At 41.2% G+C, this 11,310-nt stretch overlaps 1 protein-coding gene across 1 annotated transcript in view; it reads right to left on the bottom strand.

The window, feature by feature from the left end:
* Positions 1 to 1,311: 1,311 nt before the first annotated feature.
* Positions 1,312 to 11,310, bottom strand: part of gpc1b (glypican 1b) — a 68,038-nt gene continuing 58,039 nt past the window's right edge. The window contains exons 6-11 of the mRNA XM_020112207.2: positions 10,217 to 10,382; positions 9,930 to 10,060; positions 7,312 to 7,440; positions 6,885 to 7,018; positions 6,511 to 6,686; positions 1,312 to 4,904 (exon numbers count right to left, since the gene is read on the bottom strand). Of these exons, the coding sequence (XP_019967766.1) occupies positions 4,699 to 4,904; positions 6,511 to 6,686; positions 6,885 to 7,018; positions 7,312 to 7,440; positions 9,930 to 10,060; positions 10,217 to 10,382 (942 nt within the window). The 3' untranslated portion in view covers positions 1,312 to 4,698. The remainder of the gene's footprint in view (positions 4,905 to 6,510; positions 6,687 to 6,884; positions 7,019 to 7,311; positions 7,441 to 9,929; positions 10,061 to 10,216; positions 10,383 to 11,310) is intronic.

Here is an 11,310-nt window from a genome sequence, read left to right as displayed (position 1 = left end):
CCATATCAGCACGAGAATGTAACGGTTTCTGGATCCGTACCACATTCCTCAACCCAACAAACAAATTGATGGGTTTGAAAACATAAACTCACTGGTTGAGGAAATGATTTTCAGGTGATTATAAACGAATGAAAATTATATTTTTCTGCCTAAATCAAACACACTGGTCGTTTAAATCTGTTTCAATCCCTGTGTTGTTACACAAAACAGATGCAGGCCTGAACAAGGTCGACCTACAAGGACAGAGTCAATGTATTTCTGGGCTGTTTAGGTGTAGAAGGATGGCACTTACTGAGACACATTTAATATTCATAATCTTGGTTAAATATTTCAGCCCTGACCTGAGTACAAGTGGGCTTTTCTCCTGAATTGTTAAATTCCTGTAATTTATAAGCTGATGACAGGTTGCTGCTGCTGCTCTCTACTAGAACCACAAAGCTCTTTGCTTCTACAAACACACAGTGTTTGATATGCTTTCTCCACGGGACACATGGCATTTCAGTGTCCCATAGGATCATTGTCAAGTATACCTTGTTAAAACCATCCTGAGGGGAAGATCATTTTATTTTCCACACACAGAAACAAGACAAAGCACTTAGTGAGCTCTGAACACGTGGTCATTTTCCAGCGTGACAACAGCAGGCAGCAGCTGTCACCTCCAACATCATTGGCCCTTGTGCTCCTTGAGAAACTACTAGGACAGATGGTGTGGACAATTTAAAGAAAACAGACATTTTCCTAAGCAACCTACACATAATGGTTCTGAATGCTGTTTGTATGAACCATAGACTGGATATAAAGATGGACGACAGGACAACGCCCCAAAAGTGAAGCCAAAGTGTCTCAGTTGCCCCCTGCTGGCTGGCTTCAGTTTGTCAAAAATCCTGCTTCCTCCACTTAAATGGATGGGACATGGACCAAATAAGAAAAACATTTAAAGTAAAAAATAATTTTTGTGAAAGATTTTAGGTAATTTTTATCACACTGATAATATATTTAATAATAATGTCATATCATTTATCGTCTATTTAATATTTGATACGATAAAAATTAGGTGACACACCATGATTGACAGAAGAGACTAATTCATGATTGGCCGAGCACATGCACGTGGCTCCTTTCCCCGGTCACTCAGACTCTTGCTCCGAACAAGACGGTGGCATTTGTACCCACGATATTTTAACCTCAAATCTGGACAGTGGGAGAAGGTGGACAAGTGTCGTCCATCTTTGTATATAGTCTCTGGTGTGAACTTCATTTTCTCTGTCACACACACACACACATCATTGAAGACACAGGAAACAGACAGTGTTGAAAATCTTACAATGTATATAATTGACACAAGATTTCAGGTACAACAGCAAATGAGACATTTGTATTTTTCATCCTCTTTCTGGCATCTACTTCCACCATAAGCACAAACTCTCCATAGATTTCTGATAACAGACAAAACCTAAGTAAATAAAAACAAGAAAATTTAAAATTTCTTTCTTAATAAATTGGCACCTTTCAGAAATACCTCCCGTACTCCACTCAGTGTAGAGTAAAGCTGTTTTAAATGGTCGGATAATCAGCTTTGCATTTTTGCCACCCAGAGTAATGAATGAGGTCAGGATTGAGGCGCACGCCCACTGATGTGATATCAGCGCTCTGGACAGACCTCTCTCCTGCTTCCTCTCACTTGTAGGGGCTTTAACACTGTTTCAGAACAGTTGGAGAGGAGACGTCTTGCTGGGCCACATCTATCTGCATACACACATCCCTAATCAATAGTCATTCCTGGAAGGTGTTGACTCACGTATTGATCGACCATCCTGTGATGTCTTTGTGCTGACAATGCCATTTATTGGCCTCATAAAAGTGCTGGTTTTTATAAAAGGGAGGGGGACTTTGAGCAACAAATTAATGAGATCAAAAAAGTGATGGAATAGAGGAGGGGTGTGGGGTGGGAGTGGTTGTGGTGATGGGGGTGGGGGAGGGGTTGTGCAAATTTCAGCCGATGACATCGTGAGGGAGTCATTGAGACTGAAGTCTGGGTCGTAAGTCGTCGTTGAATTGGAATGTCGCCATCACAGTTGGAGTAATTTCTCATTCTTTATAGGGCGCATCGTGTACGTTCACATTCATGCTAAGAAAACGACGACCCGCACGACGCTCTTGCTATTCGTTCTTTGTTTAACATTTGTATCTAATGTCATTACATCTTGTCTTTTTCTATCTTAAAATTGACCCCAACCTTATACAAAGTGTCAAAGGCAGTCACAGGCAGATTTCTTAACCAGGGACTAACACACAAACACACACACACAAACACAAACCCGCGCAGAGCAATAAAGCGTTCATTAATAAAGCATTTGAAAAACAGAGAACACCATCAACAGATCCTGTCATGTTTCACATATGACAACAACCTCTCCTGTTTTCAGAGCAGTAATTAAACCAAGAATCTGACAGACGTGCTCACACTTTGACAGAGTCTCAAACTGGATCTGCAGTATTACCAACTGTTGATCTTGTATAGGTTTACTCACTAAATGAATTATAGAGGAATGTCCCCGTGTTCAACTGAAGAAACGATGTACTTTAAAAGGAACAGCTCGTATGCGTCTCCCCCCGTTTCATTTCTCTGTCCCATACAATACTGACAAGTAGAGATACGATCAATACGGATTGGGAGTTATTACAGTAGTAGGTTGAAAATACAATTTTTGTAAAATGAGAAAGATTAATCTCCTGTTGCTGTCCGTTGAATAGCACTCTAGAATACAATGTGGGCCCAATACATTTTAATACATTTCATTTCTGTGGCATCCGAACTAGATTTATAAATGCTCATATTGTCCGTCCCCTCTTTTGCTCCATCAATCAAAACACAATCACACACAATCACACACAAACATGTGCGCACACACACACAAACACATATACAAGCATAGTCCCATCATCCTGCACACAGTATTCTTAAATGAGAGCGTTGACATTTGTTTGAATCAAAACGTGGTTATGCGTTTCCTAATCCAGCGAGCCTCTCATCAGGAAAAAAGCCTCACACTGTGTTCCCCACAACATTCCCACTAAGGTTGACACGTAATGAAGCACTGTGTCATTGTCATATTGCCTTGCCATCACGTCGAAGCACGAGGAAAGCTTTAAAGGTCATAATAACTGACAAGCGGGGGAGGGGGGAGGGCAGGGGGACCTGGGGGTGAGGAGGGACTGGGAAGAAAGAGGCACTGATATAAAAAAAAAAAAAGTTGCAGAACAAAGAAGGCAGATACGAATGTGACAGGTGATGAAAGAAATAAGAGCTGTAGCGTACCATGATCTGGCCGTTATAACATTTCGATACCTACTTGGCTATTTTCTCTAGAAAACCACAAAGAAGCAATCAAAATATGTACACTGCAGCGGTTGCTATAGAAATTTGCTTCACAGACGTGCACGCTGTGGCTTGGATCATTGCTGCAACTCAAAAAAAACCCACTTATGACCCTGCTGGTTTCAATTTAGATGCTAATCGCAGGGAGCACACAAAATTATGCATATTATATTTTTACTCTGCCGTGCATGTAAAAGGAATACTGGAAGGACAAAAAAAAAAAAAAAAAGAAGCGCTACATGACAGCAGTGTTTCTGCTTCTGTATATTTCTGTTTATGCTACACGTTTTCCAAAATCACGAGCTGACGCAATTCGCTGCGACCTCACACCGACACCCACCGCTCAGCACACAACACAGCACTCTAAAGTGGGAAGCTGCTGTCATCTGAGACCTGGCGCGACCAAGCACGTGTTTTGCTTACACTCGACTCTCGAGTTGATCCTACACTGCCAGCAGGGGTTTTTCTTTTTTTTCTGAGAGAGAGAGGGAGATCTGCCTCAGCGGGGGGCCGGGGCAGGGAAGGGATGAGTGGATGGATGGAGTGGTGAATGGCGGGTCATGTTACCCCTAGATTAGACGATCATGTCAGTGTGAGTGTGATCGCGGCTATTATTACAGCTTAAATGGCAGAAAGTGCTGATGCAGAGCGCTCTCATCCTTGCTGCGAGATATTCTGAGGCTTAATGCGTTAAGAGGTCTGGTGGGCTACAATGTCCAGATTATCCTCCTGTAAAAGTCAAAAATATTTAATTTCACCCAACTTTCTGGTTTGTGTTCTTTTTTCTTTAAATACTTTGCAGTCATTAAATCTCCGTAGGCTTTATTATTGTGAGTTATTGATAAATAAATAATTATTCTGAACTCAAGTGCGGTTTTAAAGGGAGTGAAGTAACAAATATATGGATCTGAGCACCACTGCAAAGCCCCGTTCTCCCTCTCCCTGTGGTGTCAACACCAACATACTGTTAGCAATATAGTTTTTACACATGTCTTAGGTACAGATATAATCTCAGAGAACCCAAACACCAGAAACAAAACAGAAGATGCAAAAAGACCAGCTCTAATGGCGTCATAATATAGCGAGAAATAAAAGAGAGCAGAATCAAAACATTTATGAATACTCGCAATTCCACTTTGTTCTAATTCAGAACCAAAAGAATGTCCATCCAAGTGATTTTTTTGTGGTTGTTGTTGTTGTTTCCTCATATTTACTTAGTTTTGGCAAAGTAACTAACCCCCAACTTCTCCTCCCTCCCCTTTCAGCCTCCCCCAACCCTGTGTCCCATACTCAGTCCCAGTCGGTGGATTCCCCCTCAATTATCGCCGCAGCAGCAAAATGAGCAGTGGAATCAGGTAAGTGGCGACGCAGGGGAGGTTGTTGTTGGCCGATGCTTTCACCTTCTTGTTTTCCGGAGGGTAGGGGTAGCGTATGGGCCGCTCGGTGACAGGGTCGATTAGACGCGGGCCCCTGGAGCACATTTCTTCGGTGCACATGCCGCTTCCTGAACCACTGACATCGTCACCTGTGGACAGAGAGAGTACGGACATGAGATTCACGATACAAAATATGTGTATTCAAATAATTACAGTTGTTCTCGATTATGACACATTTTGTTTGCAAAACACTCACAAAATGCAACAAATGCAAATATTTCCCTAAAAACACAACTTGTGAAGATATTAATTTAATTAAGCACACACAGTGAATGACAAAATACAGCTATATAAACCAGTTCAGCCTCACTGTAATGTGCTTTACAGTATTTGTGTTACATCATTATAGTTTGTGGCAAAAAAAAAAGAGGTAACCATATTACAGCATGGCCTGTAGTCTGTCTTCACCAGATGATTTTACTCTAGATATGACCCAGCTTACTCTTATAAGCTGTCTTTGACATGTAAGACATACATTTAGCGTCTAGACAATTTTGCTTATGCTTTTTGTACTACCGACATGTGTTTGGTCTCTTTCTCCAAGTTTGCAAAGAGCAACACAGAGATGTCACTTTCTTTGCAGCGGGATAATGGCTGATTGCTTTTTGAATATTTGTGCCAAAGAGCTTCACACAGCCGAATAAGTGATTCATACATGCAAGTAACCTCTACCTGCTCTGTTTAGATGTTTTCCTATTGTTAAACACATAAAACCAACAGAGGTTTGGTCTCTGAAAGAGACCTGTGTTCCATGTTTTATGAGATGGTGTAAAAAATGTGTGAACCCCATTTAATGGTGTAAACACATTTGTAAGAGAGTTCTGCTGTGCTGAGGAGGTGATGATGAAGATCAAGTAGATCCCACTATCATTAAGCGTGCCTTAGCAGTCGAGAAAAACTCTAATCTATTAGACATAATGTGCTTATACACTGTTTGTTTGCTGGCATGACAGATGAGGTTGACTCTGCAGGTGCAAGCCGCAGAAGAAGGATGAGTTTTATTGCCAGCACTGTGCGCACACTGTTTTACAAAATATGACAAAAAAGCATTATGAATCAGGCCGAGCATTTTTTATACCTGTTTCTTAATTCCAATTTTACTGCCTTTGCTATTTTTCGAGAGTTTATAGGAACTAAGGCAGAAGTTTTCTGCCTCCTCAGACGTACAGGGACTGAGTTGATTGCTCTTAAAGCAATAGTGTGTAAGTTTCACTGAGCAACAGCGCCCTCTGCAGCCTGTTCTGAGTGATTAAGTGGTTTTCATGTAGAGAAAAAACGAAACCAAATCAATCTGTTGACTGGAGCTCTTGACCGCATAGTCTCACTCGCTGATCAGAAACGGTGGACAATAGCCCTGATCCACGGCTTCCTTTACAAATAGAGCTATCCCCGGTAACAAATGCACCAAACTACCATATTAACGTTGTTTTTGACGAGTTCAAAGCGTGTTTAACTGATCATACAGATTGTACCTGCTAACCAAAGTTACACAGAGCAAGAACGGTGTTCAGGGGAAAGAGTGGGAAATGCAAGCCGGAACATTCTTGCTAAACCAAGTCAGCGAACCATTGAACTAATTTTGAAGGTGGTTTTTATAAAGTTAAAAAGTTGTGTTGTGTAGTGTTGCTTTAATCAATACCAATCTGAAAAGAAGTGTCCTATAGAAACTTGTGGACTAGTGATAATGGTACTCACTGGTGTCCTGAAAGTCCACATCCTGGCCGTTGAGAGCGTTCTTCAGGCGGTGCGTCATGATCTTCAGCTGCATGATCTGCTGACGTATTGTCATGTCTGGCTTGGTGATGTCGATTTCCACTTCTGGGTTGTTGATCTGACTGGCTAGGCCATCGCCCATCACCTCTGGAAGGTACCTGGCAGACATGAATACTCGTTTAACATGGTCTCTTGCATCCATTTGGAAATTTTTGGAAGTATTTGACTGCTGGAACTATTTCTTTGGTAATTTGTAAAAGCTTATTTTTCTCAATGTCTGATCACTTCAGTAGTTTTTGGAGGAGAGTGTTTTGTTACTTAGAAATTCACTTTTAATTTACAGTTTAAATTCCTACCTGGCGCGGCTCATCCCGTTCCAACACTTCTCCTCGGCCCCTGTTCCAGTAGCCACTCTATCGCTGCAGAGCAGACTTGGAAGAGAAACCCAGTACGACTGCAGGTCCTTCAGCCTCACAGTTACGTCAGACACCTGAGTTGACAAGAGCAGATTAATGAGCTTTTTCACTTTGCTCCAAATCACAGCCTGATGGTTCATCCTGTTTCCTCAATAACCATGTGCAGTGTTCATCTGACTCATTCATCCATCCAAGCATTCATTCCCATCCAATCACCCATTAGATGTCTGTATAAAGGTTAAATGAACAGCAAAATGGGTTTAATTGTCCATGATGGTCAATGGCTCCTGTGTCATGAACCATCACCATGAACAGGACATATCCATCAGAGAGCAATGACAAACAACACAGTCAGGTAAACACATACCAGTTTGTCTATTTTGTTGGAGCTGGCTTCCACCCTGTCCTCCACTGTGACCCTCCCTCTCTTTGTGGCTTCATCGACTCCTGTGCTGCTGGTTCCGCCCTCTCTGAGGTTTCCACATGACTGGAACAACTGGAGCAGCAAGAAAGGGAGGAAAAGACAAGATGGGAGTACAGAGAGAGGATTAATGAGAGACAGACAAATTGAGGGTAAAATAAGGAAATTATTTGAGTTCTGTTTAGCTTAGCTTTCCAAACAGCAGATCTAAATGCTTCTTTAATAAATCCATCACCATATACAACTATTAACTTTGTACGTGCTCTATAAACTTTACTTTCCTGTCATACGTAGTTCATACTCTGGATCTTTATTGGTAGTGGTGTCAACAAGACTGAAAACGCTGAGCTCTCTGAATAAAATCCTATAATCCCATACTCGCACTGCATCAGCAAAATGCAGTGTTTGTCAGACAAACTTATCTACAGTTACACAAAGAATCTCTGAGCATATTAGTACACACAAGTGATAGTTGTTCGGTGAACCCGAGAGTCAATTGAGCGTAGTTCTGACAGAATAATTTTTTTGTCCCTGTCACGTTTTATAAATGGTGTCCAGGGAGAAGAGTTAAACTGCCGTCAATCTGTCTGTCAATCTGCTCTGTTTACAGAAGCCTCGAGCCTTTGAACCTCCACATTTAACTAGAAAATAATCCTGTTGTAAGCTTCCAGTCATGTCTGTCGCCATATTTTACATGGTTCATTGAACATGATGGACATGAAACAAATGCTAACTCACTTACATTCCACATACTAGGGAAACATGTGTCAACACATTATGTAAATAAATCTGTCCATCTACCGTAAAGCTAAACTCTGAGTCTTGATCAACTTCTCTGAAGTCAACGTATCGCTCTCCCGGAGAGACGAACTTCAGAGGCTGAAACTGTGCGTGATCACCAGGCAGAACCAGGTCAGGGGCGGTCAGCCCAGTCGGGCTCTTAAACGGCAAACCAGCACAGAAGAACCTTTGTCTCTCCTCTCACCCTCGATTCTGTTTTCCACCTTTACCAAACAATTCTAGTCAGATGTCTCTTTTTCTTTGTGCCTTTAAAGAATCAAATAAAACTGCGGCTCGAACACTATTAAACTGTGAAGTAAATGCTTTGGCCCACGGGGCTCGGGCATGACTCACATCCCTCCAGTTGAAGTCAGGTCCGTGGAGCAGTGTAACAGCATTTATTCAGTGGCTGGATAGGTGATAATTGTGCAAAAGTAAGGGCAATGAGGTAGCACAGTGAACCGCCCGGGGTCAAGCCCAACATTGTTTGGCACTGAACCTGGATCAATGAGTGTTTATTAGTTTGCACAGTGGCATTTCCTGACACAGCTCCTATTTCTTTTGTCTTACTTCTTTTAACATTTCTTTTAAAGCTTAACCAACTTAGAACAACATTTCAAAGCCCCAACAATGTCAAATCTACTTTTTCCTTATAACATTAAACATTCATGACTAAATAAGCAACAATCAACTTATCTGCTCGACCGGGACCGTGCAGATGTGCTTTAAACACATCTGATTGATGAGAAGCTACAAATGTAAACAATCCCAGATCTCATCTCATCTCATCTCCTGCTTAATCCTGCATATGGTGGATAGAAGTGCATAACATAATTTTCTTTTTCCATCTGAGCTTCACACACTTCAAAGATGTGTAACGTGAATTATTAATTCTAAACTCTGTCCACTCAATTCAATTTACGTGGACTGAAGTCAAGTTCAAGACACGTCTCAAAGATGATTAAAGCAAGGAGAATGAGAGGGGTCAGAGTACTTCAATAAATAAACGTTTTTTATCTATTTTTCATTTTGTTATACATTTGCTGAACTTTATAAGAGTAAGCTTTTTAGTTGGGGAGTAGTAACAAGTTACATTTACTCCAGTAACTGGTAAGTGGTGACTTTTTGGACTGTTTTTAAAAGATCTGCAGCGCTCTCTACATTGAGTCTTTAAATATGTGACTACGGAGTCTCTCAATCAAAACAATAAGAATGTTTTCGAGTTTTTGTCTTTACCACCATTAATGTTTCTGCTTAACGGAGACAAACTGAAGTGAATAACTGTGACCGATTAGAAGTGACCAATACAAACAGTAGAAGGAAAAAGTACACTGCTGAACAGTGTTTTTGTACTACATCATACAGGATTTGTCCCCGAAGTTATGGCAGAGACAAAGAAAGCTACAGATAAAGTGCATAAGACACAATTAAACGGCGATGACAATGAAATACCTCATTAACTTAAATAAGTTTAAACATTGTTAGAAACATTTTGGGTGACTTAAAACATAGATCTAGTTATATGAAAGTAAAGTCAATGAGGAATTGTTACATATTACATCTTTAACCAATATAAAAGTTAGAGTTGAGTTGCCACATGCACAGTTAGCATGGGTAAGTGCAGTGTACATTTAATTTGTCTTCAGTGATGTTGAAATATAGTGCCATCGATATTCCTTTGATGTCTTTTTTCCCTGAACTCTTCACTGTATTCTCTGTGGTAAATAGAGGTTGTATGGTTAAGTCAGCTGTGCACAGCTGCTTTTACCATCCTGGGTTCTGACCTTGTTGTTGATGGTCTGCATGTTATCCATCATTGTAAGCACGGCTTCTGATATGCGATTGGGAAGGGAGAGGACCACGCTATCCACGCCAGATGCACCATCAAAGCGATCGGCCACCTGCATCATGGTTTCTGCAATGAAAGGAGCCAGAGTTAGCGTGAAGAAAGTATGAAACCTTTCATATGCAGGAAGTTAAACAAGTTGACCAATGGTGAATCTTTGAGCAGATATGAGTCTGAATTGATTTCATGTGTGAACGTGTGTGTGTGTGTGTGTGTGTTACCCACCTGCCAGATGCTTCCACTCAGTGTTGAGGTCAGCCTGGTTGGCCAGACAACCCTTCATGACGTTGCTGCAGTAGTTGGCACAAGGTCTGGCGGAGGCCATGCCGCGGCAGTGGGGACAGTAAGTCATCCTCATCATGGCCCGCATGCACTCCAGGCTCAACTGCACCTGGGCAGACCAAAATAAAAATACACCTGGATGAAAAATGTCTGTTTTGTCAAGCATGTGTGATCTAATAGTTTAAGAGATGAAACTGAAGGCAGCAGTTGATCAAACTTTATATTTAACCACAGTGAAAAGCTCTGCTTTTACTCTATGCAGGTACATGGTTTCTACAAGCCACAAGCTTTTGAAATTATTGATGCAATTTACAACCTATTTCATGTCCATACTGGCAAAAAAAGGAAGAGTCAAATACCCCGAACTACTTGCAAAGTCAATTTATTCACATTCAAAACTACAAGTGAGTACAGTGCATACCTTCACCAAGGCCCAACATTCCCCTTGCCCAAACTGCACACACTCATAGATATCAGTTCCCTGTATACGCTGGATTTTTTCCATAAAGATTCATGAATTATTCTCTGGGAAAGTGTGGATACTGTAGGAAAAGCCCAATCTAACAATTTTAAAGAAAACGAAAAAAATCTGGACCCACACCAAAATGTAATGGGTTCTTCCCTGACATCCTTCCACCAAGGTTTTTCAGAGTGGCAGGAGTTAATGTTGTTAGCACAGAGTGGGTCGTGCTGGGACTGGACTACGGAGACGTTCCAGAACTGTAATGGGTGACGGCAGGTGTTTGCTGATCGTTTTTATGACGCTTTTATGTTTTCTGAATTCCCACTCTCATGCCTTAATGACCAAAGTTCTGAATTTCAGCATTTTGTTGCAAACGGTGCAACAGGGATTACATTTGTAACCAAGCACTTAATGCACAATTCTCGAGTTAGATCTTGTTGAACCTGCACTTATATAAATGATGTGAGAATCTGTTTGAACATATTCACGTCCCAGTAAGAGTTTTTTTTTCTCAGTCCAAACACATAAGGTTAGGTTAATTAGCCACTTTGAATTGTGCGTAGGTGTAAATTTG

The sequence above is a fragment of the Paralichthys olivaceus genome, chromosome 16 (genome assembly GCF_024713975.1).
Source record: "Paralichthys olivaceus isolate ysfri-2021 chromosome 16, ASM2471397v2, whole genome shotgun sequence".
NCBI classification, from domain to species: domain Eukaryota; kingdom Metazoa; phylum Chordata; class Actinopteri; order Pleuronectiformes; family Paralichthyidae; genus Paralichthys; species Paralichthys olivaceus.
This window is presented reverse-complemented; position numbering and strand designations above follow the sequence as displayed.